General features: G+C 35.0%; 1 protein-coding gene and 1 long non-coding RNA gene across 2 annotated transcripts; one reads left to right on the plus strand and one right to left on the minus strand.

The window, feature by feature from the left end:
* Nucleotides 1-1,325: 1,325 nt before the first annotated feature.
* On the plus strand, nucleotides 1,326-2,132 carry LOC110664693 (uncharacterized). The gene has a single exon (XM_021824457.2). The coding sequence runs from the start codon at nucleotides 1,326-1,328 to the stop codon at nucleotides 2,130-2,132; it is 807 nt and encodes a 268-aa protein (XP_021680149.2).
* A 15,266-nt stretch (nucleotides 2,133-17,398) lies between these two features.
* On the minus strand, nucleotides 17,399-19,249 carry LOC110664729 (uncharacterized). Its single transcript, XR_002496715.2, has 3 exons — nucleotides 18,889-19,249; nucleotides 17,925-18,077; nucleotides 17,399-17,853 (listed from the first exon to the last, which is right to left on the minus strand). It is a non-coding gene; the product is annotated as an uncharacterized LOC110664729 (long non-coding RNA).
* Nucleotides 19,250-21,222: the final 1,973 nt, after the last annotated feature.

Below are 21,222 nucleotides of genomic sequence, written 5' to 3' on the forward strand. Positions count from 1 at the left end.
ACCAACGTAAGCACTCACTTGAAGCTACAAACTCGCAACATTCCACGTGGCGGATTAAAAAAAAAAATTTTTTGGAGTTAATATATGAAAAATATGCATATTAAAAATAAAATTTTTAAATTGATTTTTAAGTATTAAGACTTTAATATTTAAAAAATTAGTAGAATAAAATTAAGTCAATTTGACCAATATTTTTATGTAAAAAGAAAAGCTACAAAAGTCAAGCAAGTCATATAAATAAGTAATTTATTTTTATATTAATAAAAAAGAGAGTCCAATAATTGAATTTTTGATAGGTCAATTTAAAATTTTAATATTTAAAAATTTAGTAGGATAAAATTAAGTCAATTTAAGCAATATTTTTATATAAAAAGAAGAACTACTAAATTTAGGCCTAATGGCATCATAAACCCAAAAATTTACGAATTTTGACATTTCAATTCAAATTTTTCAATTTTAGATCAATTGACCGGATTTTGAATTTTTAGTTAAATTTTATCCAATTTTAAAATTGGGATTGGGGGGAGTATGTCTCCTGCTTATGTGGCATCTAATGTGGCTTTTTTTTAATTATAAAGTGTTGAAATTAGTTGACACATAGGATTAGTTGACAATAACCATGGTTAGAATGGGTGAGTTAACTAGCTTAACTAAACTAGAGTAGATAAATCCAACTTGAGTTAACACAAATAAAACAAATAAGAAAGTTTATTTACTAATCCCCAAATCATGTGTGCAGAAATGAAATGTGAAATCCCTAAATCCCCATCATTTTTTCTTTAACGAACAAGAGAGAAAGAGAGAAATCAAAAGAGAGAGAGAGGGGTAAGGGGCAACGCCAGTAAGTATGAAGGAATCTATGTTGGGAGCTAACAGACATGATGGACCGAGCTAAGCAGAAGCTAGAATATGGAGTTTGCATTGTCAGTATTAACTCGAGGTGTCGTGCGAAGCGGGTCCACACGACAGTGATATAGAGGAAAAGGAAAGTGGTCCTGACCTTTGTAAGGCACAATTACGAAACATCTTGGTGATTGGAGGGAACTTTTGAACAAAAAGAAAAAGAGGTACTTCATCTGTTACCCAAACACAAGCACATCTGACATAATTGAAATTTAATATTGAGTATGATAATTGATGACAATAGTTAATCAATTTTATTTGTTATTGATATTGATTTCAATGATATGAATGCAAACGTATATTACATGGTCACTATTTGCATGCAAAAGTTATTGTTATTATCGTAATGTTAGGGTTTTTGCTTATTATAGCATAATTAAAATTGATATACATATTAATTGGTTTGTGATGAGTAACATGAGATGGGTTATATGGATATTGCTAATAAGTGCATGGATGATGGGTATAGTGAGGTTTGTAACATAGGATATTTTAAACCTAGGGAGTCATGGGACTTTCAAACACTTGTTTGTAATGATACTGAAGTTAGAAAGATGTGGGAGGAAGGAAATGAATTTGGTTTTCTTAAAATTTTTATTGAGTTCACAGATGACAAAGGGGAGAGTTCAAATACTATTACAAATTACCTAGAGAGAAATAATAATGAATTTTATGGCCTACACTATGGTTCTAGTAGTAGGAAAGTTATCAATCATGGGAGTGGAGTAATTGTTGAGCCTAATTGCCAAATGCAAATAGAAATGCCACTAAACAATGCTCTTATGTTCAATGAAAGCAGTAATGACACAGATGATGAGGACTTTCAATCAATAATTAATAGTGAAGAAGAAAACTCAATTGATGAGAGTTTAGTTAATGAATATGAGACAAAGGATGAGGAATTTCTAATAGCTTTGAAAAATAGGAAGCAATTCAAGGAAACACTAGTCAGTGATGGAATAAATGCTGAGTCAATTGATGATGTGTTAGGCAGTTCACATCCTAATAGTACTAAAAACGTGAATCCTGCTTATGATAAGTGTGTTGAAACTGAAAATTTCAATGAGTATGAAGAATTTGATGATAAGGGGTTTAAAACTCCTTATACAAGCGATGAGAATGATTTAGGTGACTCCAGCAAGAAGAAAAGGAAGGGGCAAATTGTGTACAATCCAAGCTGTGATCACACTTCACTTGAGTTTGTTATAAGAATGCTTTTTGAGAATTGACAACAATTCAAGGCCTATGTGTAAAAGTATGGAATATGTAATTAGTATAATATAGGTTGGAAAAGAACATGTGAGTTAAGGATAGAAGTTAGATGTGAAGAAAGGTGCCCATGGATTATATATGCTACTAAAAAGATAGGTGAAAGGACCTATCAAGTTAAGAGATATAATGGGGTACGTAAGTGTTACAGGAGCTTATCTAATAGGCAGACAACATCAAACTAGATTTAAAAGGAGTTGTTGCATAAATTTAGAAGAAACCCAGATTATAGAGTTGATGAAATGGTAAGTGATTTGCAAGAAAGGTATTGAGGGTATCCAAATGTGTAACACCCCCGTTGCATAGCCTGGTATATTTCACTGTTCCGGTGACCGGTGTCGGTCCGGACAATTAATGGGATTAGGGCCACACTTAAGACAATTTGAGAAGCCATAAACACAAATAATTAGTAATGTTTAATTAGTTAACTATAAATAAGAAAAACAGAACATAAGAGGTTAAACGAGTCGAGAGTCACAGTGATGAGTGACCTCCTCGGGAACGACTGCGAAGTCGTTTTAAACTCAAATTTCGAACCGTAAAAAGTGACGCTGCGGTCCTTAAGACCCTTATAGACACATTGGAAAAGAGAAAATCATGAAAAAGAACTGTTAAGCCAGTCAAATAATTAGGTCAGGGAGCCGGAAGAAATATTGGATTATTTACAAACCGGGATGAACCGACGACGGGCAATTTAGTCAATTGACCCCAAGAGCTGACTCCTGACCTAACTGTCCAATAAAATCGGAGAAAAGAAAATTTCAGAATCGGGAATTAAATTAAAGAACTAATAGAAAAAAAATAAATAGAAAAAAAAAAAGAAAAAGATGGAAAAGTCAAAGTTGATGACATCATGAATGATGTCATAAACAAATTAATTAAGTGAATTATTAAATTGGAATTTATGGTCTTCCAAAGCAAAATAAATAAAAGGAAATAAAAGAAAAAAAATTAGAAAAAAATTCTTCATCTTCTCCCTTCATTGTGCCGCCCCACTTTCCTCCATAAGTCCTCCATGAGAGCTTTTTCTTTAAGCTTACACTAAGCTTAATTTTTCCTTACCCAACCTTAATAACTCCCTTAAATACCTCACTAGAACTCGTGATCTCAACTTGAGAAGAGGATTTCAAGAAGAAAGAGGAGTTAAAGATAGTGATTTGAAGCTTTAAGTGAGGTTAGCATATCAAACTCCTTATTTTTCCATTTACATGCATAACTAGTGGTTGAAATGAGCTTAGAACTTGATTTAAATGAAATAAAAATGGGGGAAGAACCAAACTGAATTTTCTGACAGCTTGAGAGGAGTGTGATTTGCATGAATATGATACATTTGAATGAGTTTAGAAACCTTCCTTAGTTGAATGATTAGTATTAAAACCATTAAGTGTGATTAGTTGCAACAAAGTAGTGAAATTGATGAGTTAGGGTTTTGAATGCTAGGGTTTGTGAACCAAATTTTGGAAAAATGCATAAATGGCATGTTGGACCTATTGTGAAGTGAAATAATGGTCAATTATGACCAAATAACTTGTGTGGGAATGATAGGAAACTAAGTTAAATTTGGAGGTAAATGGTCATGCTGTTGGCAGCATGACCAAACCCACTTTGAAGGACCAAAAATCAAATTTTACAAGTCCAATTGATATGCCACCAATTGGGGATGAAAATAGACATAAAATAGCACAATTTTCATTAGGGAACCATGGCCAAAAACTGAATAAAACTTGGTGAAACAATTGACCAAAGTGAAATGAGAGCAGGCTGCCACTACACCAAACTGACCAAATGAAATAACTGTTCATTTGGTCATAACTCGAGTTAGACAGGTCAAATTGACCTGAAATTTTGCCAGAGGTTAGAGGAGATATAGATCTAAAACTTTCATGAAGAACATCACCCCAAATTATGCCATTAACCCATTCAAATTATTGAGCAAAGTTGAGTTACCAAACTTGCAACTCTGCAGATTTTCAGGTGAGCAGTAATGTTTGGATGGCTATAACTCTCTCTAGGAAACTTGGATTTAGGCGATTCTTGAACCGATGGAAGCCTAAGACATAGTAGAACATTTCATATGAAGAAAGTTAGACCAAATTATGAGCTTAACTTGATCAAATTACTGACTAAAGTTGGATCAAAATCTGCCAGAACCCAAGATACCAGTATGAGCGATTGCGTGAGCGATGAAATTTATTTTGACCATGACTTGAGCTACAAAACTCCGATTGAGGTGATCCAAAAATGAGAATACACTTAAGACAATAAGGAACATTTTCTATGAAGGAAGTTTTGCCAAATTCCAACAGTAGATTGACCAATGGAACAGTGCAACTTCGGAGCACCAAAACTAAAAATTGGCAATTTTGCCAAAATGACCTAAGCTTTGAGAAAATGACCAAAACCAACAAGTTTAATGATCAAAATGTGGTATGTGGGTGAAGTTGGAGTTCCCATACCTATTAAGCCTTAGAAAGACAACTATTTGACTTCAATAGTGCAGTGAATAGTGCAGTGAATAGTAACCCGAAACACAAAATTTAAAGAACGTTGAATTTAGCACATTAGAGCTAGGTAATTGTGAAGCTAAATTTATTTTGGATTTATGTTAAGTTCTAGTACTGAAACATTGTAAAATTGTGTGTTTCAGTTGAAAAGAATATCGGGAAGGAACCCGAGGAACCGAGTCGAGACTAAGGGACGACTCGCTTGAGGTTTGTGCACAATAAACCCTATTTAAGCATTTTATCCTTGAAAAATTGATTTAGTACGCATTATGAATTTATGAACTTTTGTGTTGCCACCTTGTGATCAAATTGTAACTTTGGAAATTGATTTGATTTTTGTACGCAATATTTGAATGAAATGTTTGAAATGGATTTTTGATTCACACTTAGCATGACAGTTACTTATTATTCCTCCTCCATTTATGGGGTTGAGATCGTTTATTTTCCTCCATCTCTGGCTTGCCAGTTGAGGTTGTAGATCGGATGAGTACTCATTAGCTAGCTAGCCACCTCCCCCATTGATTTCGATTACTGGGGTTGTAGATTGCTTTGTCGTGGTGTACAACACGGCATTGATCGGAAATTTTGTGTCATGGCTTAAGCTGTGTATGATTTTGGCAACACTGTGTTTATGAAATTGTTTGACTAAACTGTGTTTAATATATTATTTGACAAAATGAGTTGTTATGAGCTTTGATATTTGTGAAATGTGATTGTGAAGTATTCAAATTATATTTCATCAATAAATGATTTATGTATCGCATTTTAAATTTTTATTGTGCACCACTGAGTATGTTTATACTCAGCGATAGTTTAATTCTTATCATGAGATAAGAGCAAGGAGAAAGCGAGAGTGAGTCATGGATTGACAAGAACTTCTTGATCCCTTTTGTACGGGTATTGTTTTATACCCTTATGGTTATTTTGATGTAAATACTGTAATGTCATAAGTATCAATGTAAATTGAGCAGTTGTAAATAAATTATAATAATATTATTTTGGATTTTCTTCTGTAAATTTAATATTTGTACATATGAATTTCCTGCTTTATGTTTTGTGAATGGAATTATTAAATATTCTGAGTTGACAAATTTGATTTGGATTGTGGAACTGTTTTGGAATGAATTGATTTGAGTTGAATTGTGAATTATTGGAGGTTGGGAGTTGTGAAACATTTTTGGGAGTGTTTTTCTTAGGTCTTTGAAGAACTGGTTTCTCAAAATACAGGGGGAACTCTGTCAAAATTTTTATAAAATTTGCGGCAAAATTAAAATGGACAAAAATTTTATTAGTATTTAAACTTGAATAAATGATTTTAAATTCTTATCAAAATGCTCACCACTTCCAAAATGTAAGAAAATTGTTTTAAAATCCCTTGTAGGGTACTTAATGAGTTATCGGTAGGTGAAGTTCGGTAGTTCATTAAGTATTCTACGGGATCATGTTATGCCTTACGGAGGGGTAAGGTGTGACATGTTTTAGTGGTATCAGAGCATGGTTTTGCAATAAATTTTGACTATGTATGTGAATATTTCTTTGATAAGTACAACTGCTCAAGTGTCTTTAATTGATACATATGACATATTTACATCATGAATATGCACTAACGGAGGTCAACCTCCTTGTGTTTAATCTCAGGAAGTAGAAAATTTGAGAAAACGGAATGGAAGGAGGAGATCATTTCGAAGAACAAGCTGTTGAGGCTGAGGTTCAAGAGGAAGCCCCAGCACTCCAGAATGTGAGTGGGTCAGCCACTCCAGCTCTGCTCCAAAGACCGCGATTTCTGCTCAATTTATGCAGCAGATGGCTGCCTTCTTCCAGCAAATGGAGGGTAATGTGCCACCCCAAGCTCAGATGCCAATACCTATAGCCCAACCACAGCCCTCAGCTCGGCAGTATGAAAAATTGATGAAATTTGGAGCCACTGAGTTTAAAGGCACTGTGGATCCACTGGAGGCAGAACAGTGGTTGGAAAGAATGGAACGAGTTTTCAGGAAGCTACAGTGTACAGAGGAATTGAAGTTTGAGTATTCTGTTTCCTTGTTGCAAGGGGATGCGTTTGAATGGTGGAAGACCATCCCCCACAGCCTGGTTGAGCCACCTGTCGACATGGACAGACTTTTGAGGGAGTTCAGCGAAATGGGTTCCCGATGCATATGTGGATATGAAGTTGCAAGAATTTTTGAGTTTGAAACAAGGGAACCGAACTGTAGCAGAATATGAGAGAGATTTCTCAAGGCTAAGCCACTATGCTGGAAGCTTAGTCTCCACCCCCAGAGATAGATGCAAGAGGTTTGAGTCCGGATTAAGGCCAAGTCTGAGAATGCAAGTAGTGGGTTTCAGACATTAGAATTTTGCTGAATTGATCTCACAGGCCCTGGAATTGGAAAGGATAGAATCTGAAGGGGCAGTGAAGAAGGATACACAAGAGAAGACTGAAAAGACTACTGGACAAGCATCTGAAAGTGGTTCTGCAAGAGGAAACAGTTTGGGGGATCTAGCTTCCGTAGAGGCAGAGGCAGATTTTCTGGCCAAAGACCACCTCGGTCTGATCAGCCGACCCAACAAGCTTCTCGAGGATCTCTATCGGTCTGGCAGTGTGAAACGTGTGGTAGAACTCATGGTGGGGTTTGTTTCAAGGCTACTGGTGCATGCTTTAATTGTGGAGGAAGCGGACATTTCGCTAAGGATTGCACTAGTTCGCGCCGGTCTGGATCTTTTGTCACACCTGAAGAATCAACTCAAATCTCTGCACCCAGAGGGTCACAGTCAGCTGCTAGAGGCAGAGGCAGAGGGTCCCGTAACACCGAAGTCAAAGCGCTGTTAACCAGCCAGTACCTAGTGGCGCACCAGTCAGAGTATATACCATGCGTCAGAGGGAAGAGGCTGAAACATCAGATGTTGTAGCTGGTATTTTCTCCATCCTTGACCAAGATGTGTATGTGTTATTTGATCCTGGCTCCACACATTCATATGTTAGTGCTAGTGTGATGTGCTCTACTGCTATTCAGTGTGTACCAATGGACTATGATGTGCTAGTAACTAGTACATTAGGCAGGGAGTCGGGTAAATAGGCTATATAGGACTGTCCTTTGGTGATCCAAGGACATACTTTTCTATCTGATTTAATTGAAATGCCCTTGAGATTATGACATTATCTTGGGCATGGATTGGTTAGCTGCATCATGCCATGATTGGTATGGAGATCAAGACAGTCACTTTTGGTCTCCCTTTATACGGTGATGTGGTAATACACGGGGAGAGGCATTTACTGCCATCAAACATCATTTCAGCTGCACTGGCCAGAAAAATGATTAGGAAAGGGTGTGAGATGTATTTGGCACATGTGATAGACACCCAAGTGGGGAGTCCAGCACTAAGGGACATCCCTACTGTATGTGACTTTCCGGATGTGTTTCCTGATGAATTGCCAGGATTACGTCCAGAAAGAGAGGTGCAGTTTGAGATTGATTTTATGCCTGATGTGGACCCAATCTCCATAACACCATACAGAATGGCACCTGCAGAACTAAAAGAATTGAAAGTACAATTGCAAGAGTTGCTTGATAAGGGCTTCATCCGCCCTAGTGTGTCACCTTGGGGTGCGCCAGTGTTATTTGTAAAGAAGAAAGATGGCACTCTTCGTTTGTGTATTGATTATCGGCAGTTGAATAAGGTGACAATAAAGAATAGATATCCATTGCTCCGCATTGACGACTTATTTGATCAGTTGAGAGGTGCAGCTGTGTTATCCAAAATAGACCTGAGATCAGGTTATTATCAGTTGAAAATACAAGAGCAGAGTATTTCTAAAACTGCCTTCAGAACCCGCTATGGCCATTATGAGTTTTTGGTTATGCCATTCGGGTTAACTAATGCTTCGGCTGCTTTTATGGATCTGATAAACACTATCTTCATACCATACCTCGACCAGTTTGTTGTAGTATTCATAGATGATATATTGGTCTATTCGAGGGATGCAGAAGAGCATGATAGACATCTGCGGATTGTACTGCAGACTTTGAGAGAGAAACAGCTATATGCCAAATTATCGAAGTGTGAATTTTGGCTGAAGGAAATATCTTTCTTGGGGCATGTAGTATCAGAAGAGGGCATTAAGGTAGATCCAAGTAAGATTGAAGCTGTCCTTAATTGGAGGCCACCCAGAAATGTCACAGAAATTCGCAGTTTTCTGGGTTTAGCTGGATACTACCGTAGATTTGTGAAGGGATTCTCCATGTTGGCATCTCCATTGACTAAGCTGCTTAGAAAAGATGTAAAATTCCAGTGGACGGATAAATGCCAACAGAGTTTTGATGAATTGAAAAGATGTTTGACAGAGGCTCCAGTCCTGACTTTACCCACACCGGGTAAAGAATATCTGATTCTGATGATGCTTCTCACAACGGGTTAGGTTGTGTGTTGATGCAAGATCGAAATGTCATTGCCTATGCATCACGCCAGCTAAAACCGCATGAGAGGAATTATCCGACACATGATTTGGAGCTTGCAGCCATTGTGTTTGCTCTTAAGATCTGGAGACATTATTTGTATGGGGAGAAATGTTACATCTACACAGATCATAAGAGTTTGAAGTATTTGGGTACCCAGAAAGAGTTGAATTTGAGACAGAGGAGATGGTAGAGTTGATAAAAGACTATGATTGTCTAATAGACTATCAGCCAGGGAAAGCTAATGTTGTGGCTGACGCCCTAAGTCGCAAGACTATGGCAAGTCTACGGGTTACTCCTTTGTCTTTGGTACATGAGTTGAGGTTATTACATGCCAGCTTAGAGATTAATGATGATGGGCAGGCAACAGTTGCATGGCATGTACAGCCAGTGTTGATTGATCAGATCAGAATAGCTGCTCAGAATGATGAAAGGTATCAGAAGCTGTTGGAAGAAGTCCGGCAGGACAAGAAACCAGAGTTCTCAATCAGAGATGATGGTTTACTGCTATACCAGGGCAGAATGTGTGTTCCTAATGATGTTGAATTGAGGCAAATCATTTTGAAGGAAGCACATGAGTCTCCTTTTGCTATGCACCCTAGTGGTATAAAAATGTATAGAGGGCTAAAGGAGCATTACTGGTGGATGGGTATGAAGAGAGATGTGGCAGAGTTTGTGTCAAAATGCCTAACTTGTTAGCAAGTAAAGGCAGAGCATCAAGTACCAACTGGGTTGTTACATCCACTACCAGTGCCAGAATGGAAATGGGAGAGAATAACGATGGATTTTGTAGTGGGACTTCCGAGGACACAGAAGAGTCATGATGCAGTATGGGTTATTGTCGACAGACTGACTAAGTCTGCTCATTTTCTGCCAGTCCGAATGGACTACAGTTTGGACAGATTGGTCAGATTGTACATCGATAAGATTGTGAGACTGCATGGAGTGCTAGTATCCATTGTATCAGACAGAGATCCTAGGTTCACTTCTAGATTCTGGGGTAGTCTTCAGAGAGCCCTAGGAACTAGATTGAACTTCAGTACTGCATTCCACCCACAGACAGATGGCCAGTCTGAGAGGGTAATTCAGATCTTGGAGGACATGCTACGGGCTTGTGTGATTGAGTTTGAGGGTAGTTGGGATACACACTTGCCTTTGATTGAGTTTGCTTACAACAATAGCTACCAATCAAGCATTGGGATGCCTCTATATGAAGCTTTGTATGGTAGGAAATGTAGAACCCCGTTATGTTGGGATGATGTGGGTGAAAGAAAAATGATTGGACCCAAAATTGTTCAACAGACTGAAGAGAAAATCAGGGTAATCAGAGACCGACTTAAAACTGCATCAGACCGTCAAAAGTCCTATGTTGATTTGAAAAGGAGGGATATTGAGTATGCAGTGGGTGAGAAAGTTTTCCTCAAGGTTTCTCCTTGGAAGAGGATTATGAGATTCGGCAAAAAGGGGAAACTAAGTCCTCGTTTTATCGGGCCATATGAGGTTCTGGAAAGAGTGGGTCCTTTGGCATATCGGTTGGCACTACCTCCAGAGATGGAGAAGATACATAATGTCTTCCATGTGTCTATGTTGAGGAGGTACCGATCAGACCCATCTCATGTACTACCAGTAGAAGAAATAGAAGTGAATCCAGACCTCACATATGAAGAAGAACCCATAAAGATTCTGACTTATGAGGTGAAGCAGCTACGGAATAAGCAGATACCGTTGGTAAAAGTGTTATGGAACCATCATTCGGGCCAAGAGGCTACTTGGAAATGAGAGGAGGACATGAGGAGACAACACCCACAGCTGTTCAGAGATTGATACCAGGTAAAAATTTCGAGACGAAATTTATTTAAGGGGGGGAGAATTGTAACACCCCCGTTGCATAGCCTGGTATATTTCACTGTTCCGGTGACCGGTGTCGGTTCGGACAATTAATGGGATTAGGGCCACACTTAAGACAATTTGAGAAGCCATAAACATAAATAATTAGTAATGTTTAATTAGTTAACTATAAATAAGAAAAACAGAACATAAGAGGTTAAACGAGCCGAGAGTCACAGTGATGAGTGACCTCCTCGGGAACGACTGCGAAGTCATTTTAAACTCAAATTTCGAACCATAAAAAGTGACGTTGCGGTCCTTAAGACCCTTATAGACACAGTGGAAAAGAGAAAATCATGAAAAAGAACTGTTAAGCCAGTCAAATAATTAGGTCAGGGAGCTGGAAGAAATATTGGATTATTTGCAAACTGGGATGAACCGGCGAAGGGCAATTTGGTCAATTGACCCCAAGAGCTGACTCCTGACCTAACTGTCCAATAAAATTGGAGAAAAGAAAATTTCGAAATCGGGAATTAAATTAAAGAACTAATAGAAAAAAATAAATAGAAAAAAAAAATGGAAAAGTCAAAGTTGATGACATCATGAATGATGTCATCAACAAATTAATTAAGTGAATTATTAAATTGGAATTTATGGTCTTCCAAAGCAAAATAAATAAAAGGAAATAAAAGAAAAAAAATTAGAAAAAAATTCTTCATCTTCTCCCTTCATTGTGCCGCCCCACTTTCCTCCATAAGTCCTCCATGAGAGCTTTTTCTTTAAGCTTACACTAAGCTTAATTTTTCCTTACCCAACCTTAATAACTCCCTTAAATACCTCACTAGAACTTGTGATCTCAACTTGAGAAGAGGATTTCAAGAAGAAAGAGGAGTTAAAGATAGTGATTTGAAGCTTTAAGTGAGGTTAGCATATCAAACTCCTTATTTTTCCATTTACATGCATAACTAGTGGTTGAAATGAGCTTAGAACTTGATTTAAATGAAATAAAAATGGGGGAAGAACCAAACTGAATTTTCGGGCAGCTTGAGAGGAGTGTGATTTGCATGAATATGATACATTTGAATGAGTTTAGAAACCTTCCTTAGTTGAATGATTAGTATTAAAACCATTAAGTGTGATTAGTTGCAACAAAGTAGTGAAATTGATGAGTTAGGGTTTTGAATGCTAGGGTTTGTGAACCAAATTTTGGAAAAATGCATAAATGGCATGTTGGACCTATTGTGAAGTGAAATAATGGTCAATTATGACCAAATAACTTGTGTGGGAATGATAGGAAACTAAGTTAAATTCGGAGGTAAATGGTCATGCTGCTGGTAGCATGACCAAACCCACTTTGAAGGACCAAAACTCAAATTTTACAAGTCCAATTGATATGCCACCAATTGGGGATGAAAATAGACATAAAATAGCACAATTTTCATTAAGGAACCATGGCCAAAAACTGAATAAAACTTGGTGAAACAATTGACCAAAGTGAAATGAGAGCAGGCTGCCACTGCACCAAACTGACCAAATGAACAATAACTGTTCATTTGGTCATAACTCGAGTTAGACAGGTCAAATTGACCTGAAATTTGGCCAGAGGTTAGAGGAGATATAGATCTAAAACTTTCATGAAGAACATCCTAAATTATGCCATTAACCCATTCAAATTATTGAGCAAAGTTGAGTTACCAAACCTGCAACTCTGCAGATTTTCAGGTGAGCAGTAATGTTTGGATGGCTATAACTCTCTCTAGGAAACTCGGATTTAGGCGATTCTTGAACCGATGGAAACCTAAAACATAGTAGAACATTTCATATGAAGAAAGTTAGACCAAATTATGAACTTAACTTGATCAAATTACTGACTGAAATTGGATCAAAATCTGCCAGAACCCAAGATACCAATATGAACAGTGCACGTGAACAGTAAATTTATTTTGATCATGACTTGAGCTACAAAACTCCGATTGAGGTGATCCAAAAATGAGAATACACTTAAGACAATAAGGAACATTTTCTATGAAGGAAGTTTTGCCAAATTCCAACAGTAGATTGACCAATGGAACAGTGTAACTTCGGAGTACCAAAACTAAAAATTGGCAATTTTGCCAAAATGACCTAAGCTTTGAGAAAATGACCAAAACCAACAAGTTTAATGATCAAAATGTGGTATTTGGGTGAAGTTGGAGTTCCCATACCTATTAAGCCTTAGAAAGTCAACTATTTGACTTGAATAGTGCAGTGAATAGTAATCCGAAACACAAAATTTAAAGAACGTTGAATTTAGCACGTTAGAGCTAGGTAATTGTGAAGCTAAATTTATTTTGGATTTATGTTAAGTTCTAGTACTGAAATATTGTAAAATTGTGTGTTTCAGTTGAAAAGAATATTGGAAAGGAACCCGAGGAACCGAGTCGAGGCTAAGGGACGACTCGCTTGAGGTTTGTGCACAATAAACCCTATTTAAGCATTTTATCCTTGAAAAATTGATTTAGTATGCATTATGAATTTATGAACTTTTGTGTTGCCACCTTGTGATCAAATTGTAACTTTGGAAATTGATTTGATTTTTGTACGCAATATTTGAATGAAATGTTTGAAATGGATTTTTGATTCACACTTAGCATGACAGTCACTTATTATTCCTCCTCCATTTATGGGGTTGAGATTGTTTATTTTCCTCCCTCTCTGGCTTGCCAGTTGAGGTTGTAGATCGGATGAGTACTCATTAGCTAGCTAGCCACCTCCCCCATTGATTTCGATTAATGGGATTGTAGATTGCTTTGTCGTGGTGTACAACACGGCATTGATTGAAAATTTTGTGTCATGGCTTAAGCTGTGTATGATTTTGGCAACACTGTGTTTATGAAATTGTTTGACTAAACAGTGTTTAATATATTATTTGACAAAATGAGTTGTTATGAGCTTTGATATTTGTGAAATGTGATTGTGAAGTATTCAAATTATATTTCATCAATAAATAATTTATGTATCGCATTTTAAATTTTTATTGTGCACCACTGAGTATGTTTATACTCAGCGATAGTTTAATTTATTGTCGCAGATAAGAACAAGGAGAAAGCAGTAGAGTGAGTTGCGGGATTGACAAGAACTTCTTGATCCCTTTTGTACGGGTATTGTTTTATACCCTTATGGTTATTTTGATGTAAATACTGTAATGTCATAAGTATCAATGTAAATTGAGCAGTTGTAAATAAATTGTAATAATATTATTTTGGATTTTCTTCTGTAAATTTAATATTTGTACATATGAATTTCCTGCTTTATGTTTTGTGAATGGAATTATTAAATATTCTGAGTTGACAAATTTGATTTGGATTGTGGAACTGTTTTGGAATGAATTGATTTGAGTTGAATCGTGAATTATTGGAGGTTGGGAGTTGTGAAACATTTTTGGGAGTGTTTTTCTTAGGTCTTTGAAGAACTGGTTTCTCAAAATACAGAGGGAACTCTGTCAAAATTTTTATAAAATTTACGGTAAAATTAAAATGGACAAAAATTTTATTAGTATTTAAACTTGAATAAATGATTTTAAATTCTTATCAAAATGCTCACCACTTCCAAAATGTAAGAAAATTATTTTAAAATCCCTTGTAGGGTACTTAATGAGTTATCGGTAGGTGAAGTTCGGTAGTTCATTAAGTATTCTACGGGATCATGTTATGCCTTACGGAGGGGTAAGGTGTGACAAAATGGGTCTATTATAGAGTAAGAACCAAATTAAGGAAAATACTAAGAGGCAGTTTTGAGGAACATTATGCAAAGTTGAGATTTTACAAAGCTGAGTTAGGAAAAGTTGACAGAGAAGGGAAGTTTGAGTTGCTTACTGATGCATCTAGGCCAAATGGAAAACCAGTTTTAAAAGGTTTTATGTAGGATTCAGTTGTTTAAAGAAAGGTTACTTGGAGGGCTGGAGGCCTTGTATATGCTTGGATGGTTGTTTTTTGAAAATAGCTATTGGTGGTGCACTACTAAGTGTAGTGGCAAGAGATGGAAACAATCAAATGTTTCCAATAGCTTAGTGTATTGTTAAAGGTGAAAATGAGAATAGTTGGAGGTGGTTTTTGAAAAGGTTATTTAAGGATTTAAATTTAGTTGATGGACTTAGTTTGACACTAGTCAGTGGTCAACAAAACGTAGCTTTTTTCTTACTTTACTCATTTTCATGTTATTTTAAAAATTTAGTTACTAACATTTTATCAAATATTAAAATATAGGGACTAGCAAAGGCAATCAGAGAGCTGGTACTTAATGCATAGCACAAAAATTATGCTAGGCATATCTATGCTAACTAGAAGAAGATTCATAAGAGGCAAGAATTCAAATCAATTTTTTGGAAGGCTGTCAATGCCACACATGTTCAAGCATTCAATAAGCATGTGGAGAAGTTAAAGGAGATATCATCATTTGCATATGAAGATTTTTTGAAGCAAAACCCAAAGGTATTTTGCAAAGCATTTATTAAAACCTAGCGAGAGTGCGATGTTATTACAAGTAATTTAGCTGAGACTTTCAATTCTTATATTTGTAAGTCTAGAATCATACCTTGTTTATCCATGTTAGAGGTTATAAGACTAGTCTTATGGAGAGACAATTTACAAAACATATTTCAATGACTAAATGCGAAGATACAATTTGTCCTAGGATACGAAAAAATATAGAGGATGTTAAATTAGGAACAAAATACTACATTGTTAAACCTGCAATAGGCAATATATTTCAGGTGTCAGTAGATGAAGATGGATTTGTGGTTTAATTAGATAGTAAATCTTGCACATGTAGAGCATGGGATTTGTCTGGTGTCCTTTGGTCACATGCACTTGCTTGTATTTATTACATGAAGCATGAGGTAGAAAGATATGTAGATCCTTATTTTAGTAAAGAAAATTGCCTTCTATTTTACAATCATTCTATGAAACCACTAAATGGTTCTAACATGTGGCACCAAGTTCAAGACACACCCATTCTACCACCTAAATACAAGAGGATGCCTGGTAGACCTAAAAAGAATAGAAAGAAAGGCCCTACTGAAGAAGAGTTGGACTGGAAATGACTTGCCAATATTGCATGTAACTGGACACAACAGAAGAGGTTGTCCAAACCTAGACAAACCAGTAACTTAAAGGCCACCAAAGGTAATATGAATTCTGCTATTTTCTTATGCTGTTATATAACATTTTATGATGTTCTTATATTAATATATGCTTATGTAATTGATAGAACAAGAGGTGCAGACCAAGGAAAAACCTAATTAGAGTCAAGCCATCAACTGGAAGTGTGCCATTTGGTGGGAGTGTGCCAACTAAAAACCTGCCATTTGGTGGGAGTGTGCCATCTAATGGGAGGGTGCCAACTAAAAACACTATGCCATCTGGTGAGAATTTGCCAACAATTCCAACCATGCAAAATAATTAAGAATGTGAAGGAGAAATAAAGCAAAAGAGAGAAAAATGGTAATGATTAATTTTTCTTACTTAAATTTTTTACTATGCAATTTATTAACCAACAAATACTTCATGGTAATCTTCTAATGTTAGGCAAGAAGCAGATGTGGTGTCATGATTTTAGAGAATTTAGGATTTGTGTATGCAAGGATAAAGATGCATAATTTTTCATACATGATATGCTTATAATCTAATTTGTAATATTACATGAGATTATATTTATACTATGTAATATTCACAAATGCCAGGAGAAAGGGTAGTTGAGGTTGTATATGGACCATCAGCAACTACAAAGGCAGCTAGAAGAATAAAAACTCATAGCCAACCATTACAAGAGCCTTCATCCCAGACTATTGGATCTTAAGCACCATTGGAGCCTTCATCTCAGCAAAATGAATCTCAACAGCAGAACAATATACTGCTCCCCATACAAGATTAAAGACTACTGCAAAATATACCAGCAAAGTGAAACAAAAGTGCAAATGATGCTAACTTGAAGGAAGACTTATTATGACTAATATTGTGACTGACTTTGGGATATGTTTTGGTACTGTTTCTTATAGGAATCTTCAACCAGGAACTTGTTTATGTAATTACACAACTTTTAGTTATTTTGGTTATGAAACACCTATAGGAAAGGTGTATGGATTGTAATTAAATAGTATTTGGTTTTCCTTTGGTCGACTTGGTAATGAAAGTGTAATGAAATAGCTTTTGGTTCCGTGAATATATCATATATTTCATTGAATCATTGATGTTCCATTAACCATATATTATTTATACTAGTTCTTTGTAAATTAATTAACATGAATAGTGGACACGTTACTTATGATTACATATTGAGCAAGTTACATATTAGCACAATTTACCAAGTTAATATGAATACTTTTTCATCATTTGGGCAATATATACCTTTGTATGATATGGTTTACTCTTCTAATGGTAAACCTGTCACAAACACACTGTATATATATAAATAGAAATTTTTATTAACCATAGACATAATTTTCATTACAAAATAACATTTTTCATTACCCATAAACATAGTTTTCATTACATAATAGCTTAAGCAAGATATAACTTGCTGCTAACTTTCTCCTTTATGACATTGATAATAATAAAAAACATCATAAGCATTGAAGCAACATATAGCAGCCCCATTCTCTATTTTTTATTTTGCATTTTCTGCAACCTTGAATGTAGCAATGAACGGTCTTCCTTCAATCTCCTCACTTTATCTTTTTTCTTCACCAAATCCGCCTTAGCAGCCTTTAAGTTTCTTTCCAACTTAACCTTATTTTGCTCCTTACTCGAAATTACAGCTTGTAGCCTATCTATTTTATCAAAGATAACATCAAAGGCACACTTTTCTCTAGAACCAGGTACAAGTTCATCATCATATCAAAGGAAGAAATTGCAATTATTGGCCTGTTAAACTACAAACTCATTAACATATTTCTAACAAAATCACTATCAACTAAAAAATAATATATAGTTACCTTCCTTAGAGGACAACAGAAGAACCTCCTTCCTGGATTATTGCGAGTGAAAGAGGTAAGCAATGCAACACCTTCATTGTGTACAGGGCAACACACTCGAGCAGTAGTAGCTGTCGATCCAGTAGCGCTATCAGTAGCCATCGTCGTCCAATCCTTTCGCATGAAATGCACACATAGAGGAAAGATAGTAATGTTGGCAGAAGAAGGTCGACAATGATGTTAAACAACTCTCATTTGGTAAAGAGAAGTTTTAAATTAAGGATTTATTTAATTGTGATCTTACAATATTACCCTTGGGTTAATTGTTAACTATGGTTAATGTATTTTTTTTGTTTAATCCTATGTATCATGTGAGACCCGTCTATAAATAATAAAATATATCAGATGTCATATCACATAAGCAGGGGACACACTCCCCCCAATCCCAATTTCAAAATTGGATAAAATTTAACAAAAAATTCAAAGTCCGATCAATTGATCCATAATTGAAAGATTTGGATTAAAATGCAAAGTCGCAAATATTTAGATTTATGGAGTCATTAGGCCCTAAATTTAAATAAGTTATACAAATGAGCATCTTAAATAAGTTAGATTTAAATAAGTCATTTATCAAAAAAATGGTTCAATGATTAAATTTTTAAGAAATGAATATATAGACAATATTTTAATAAAAAGAGAGGTCAAAAATTTATAATGTGGATCCACCAATGTTCCACAATAACAACACACAACCATATAAACCAAACCTAGAAGTGGGAGAGTTGACATTGAATGTGAAGTACCTACTTCCATCAATACCCCCTAAAAGATATTGTTCTCAACCAGATCAAATCTCAATTTAAGAAGCATTAAACAAGTACCAATAGTTTCTAATCCACACGCACATATGCATAGTAAAATTGAACATTGGATCAGAAGGTAGATAAATGCAAGGAGACAAAGAGTTGCCTAGATAAGATGGTACCTAAAATTGGAAGAGGAAGAGAGTAATCTCTTGAGAATGAGATTTTCAGAGGCAAACAAGTGAAGGAACCTTGAGCATTTTTCAGACATCAAATTGAAAGACAAGTGGAGCTCACATATAATCCAATTTGGAGATGCGAGATTCGGCTTTAAAGGTCTCAGAAATGGGTTGTAAGCAATCCATGATGAGAGCAAGACAAAGGTAGATACAACGCTCAAAACCGTTCTAATGGAGTTCTCTCTCGATGCCATTCTCGCTCAGTGAAGCAAAGATAGATGCAGAAATGCACCCGCTTTGTCCTCTAGAGCTCAACAAAAGAAGATAACAATAAGGAACTAAATTCTATAATGTATCTCATTCCACAACACCCCAACACCCCCCCCCCCTCCTCCAACTACAGTTAAACAAACCTGTTTAATATTGACCTACGACTGGTATTACAATAATTAATTATGGGCCGCGAAAAGCCCATGTTACAATAAATTATTATTTAATGGCTTGATATTTTTAAAAGAAAGATGGGAAGGTCAGTTAAATTATAAAGATTACAAAAATATTCTTATTATGTAAGGAAATATTTTAATATTTAAATTAATCATATTTATTTTTCAATAAATATGATTTTTCAAATAAAATTTATAAAAAAACTAAATAAATAAAAAGTCTTTCACAACATATCCCACGTCATAACTTTAACATTCTGTTTGGATAAATTATTGGAGAGAAAGGAAAATAAAAAAAGGATGTTTTTTTTCATCCCTTATTTTCACTCCTTGTGTTTGTATAAGTAAAAAATAAAGGATGAAAAAAAATAAATGGCAAAGGATAAGTTATTTTTCCTTTTTGATTTCTTTAACTAGAAGAAAATGCCATAAATTTTTTTTCCCTCATTTTTCTTCTTATATCCAAATAAAGGAAAATGTCTCTTCAAACTTATTTTTACCTTATTATTTTCCTTTCTCTTCTTTTTTTTCATCTATCCAAACAAGGTGTAGAAGCATACTTACACGAATAAAATAGCCTTTTTCACAAAATTTTGCTAAATTGCACTAGAAACCATATTTCCATAGTTCATATTTTTAACCATTTTAATTCTTATTATAATTAATTTTTCATTTTATTTGTATTTAATGCATTTTCAGGCATTTTTCATCTATAATGCCTAACTAGATATTACATTATCATTTTTTAAGTGAAATTGATTTTAGTTGTTGATTTGGTGATTATTTATTATTGGAAAATTATATAGTATTATGATGTTATTGCTATTATCAATACAGTTGCTCCAAAAAATTAATTTATGTAGTTAATTTGAACAATTAATTAATTAATAAAAAATTGGATAAATACTCATATTTATAAATTTATTAAAATTTTAATACGTGTATTCGTTTAGATTATTTTTAAATAATGTATTTATAATTCGCACATACAACTATACTTCATGACTGTTATATGTTGAGATTGTATGGTTCATATTCTTATTCCCAACAACTGGAAACTGTTAAGCATGTTTTTCATTTCATATGAATTATAGACTATGATAATTCACCAATAAAAGATTTTTTTTTTAAGAAAAAAAAAATAATAAGCCTTTGTTGCTTTGCAACACACCGACAGCTAGGGCTGTGCAAACGGTCGGTTCGGTTCCGAACCGAACCGAACCGATAAAACCGAAAATTAAAAATTAAAAATTTTAAAATCGAACCGAATCGATTGATAAGAGAAAATCGAACTGAATCGAACTGATAAATATTTGTTCGGTTCGGTTTTAAACCGATCAAACCAAAATTTATAAAATTTCATATTTTTAACATTAAATCTAAATAATAAAAACATAAAAACAAAAAAAATTAGAAATCAAAACTCAAAAATCTTAAGGTTCGGTTCGATTTTCTTTGATTTCGTTTCGGTTCGATTTAATTTGGTTCGATTTTTTATTTCCTATATATATTAATAATTTCGATTCGGTTCGTTTTTTTTGATTTTTTTATGAAAATAACCGAACCGAACCGATTAATCTGAAATTATCAAAATTATAAACCGAATCAAACCGATTAAATTTTAAAACCGAATCGAATTAATCGGTTCGGTTCAATTTTTCGGTTTAAATCGAAAACTGCACACCCCTACCGACAGCATTATAAAATCATCAACTTCAAAAAACATGTGTCAAAGGCAAAGATTGCTCCCTCGTCTTTGTTCCTTAGGGGATTAGAGTTGGGGCGGGACTTTCTCATCAAGGAGTGAGGTGGGTGGATTTCCTCTAGGGATTTTTATTTTTACTTTTTATTTTAATATATTGTTATACAATATAAATTTATTTGTTAAAAG

The sequence above is a fragment of the Hevea brasiliensis genome, chromosome 4, assembly GCF_030052815.1.
Source record: "Hevea brasiliensis isolate MT/VB/25A 57/8 chromosome 4, ASM3005281v1, whole genome shotgun sequence".
Classification (NCBI taxonomy): domain Eukaryota; kingdom Viridiplantae; phylum Streptophyta; class Magnoliopsida; order Malpighiales; family Euphorbiaceae; genus Hevea; species Hevea brasiliensis.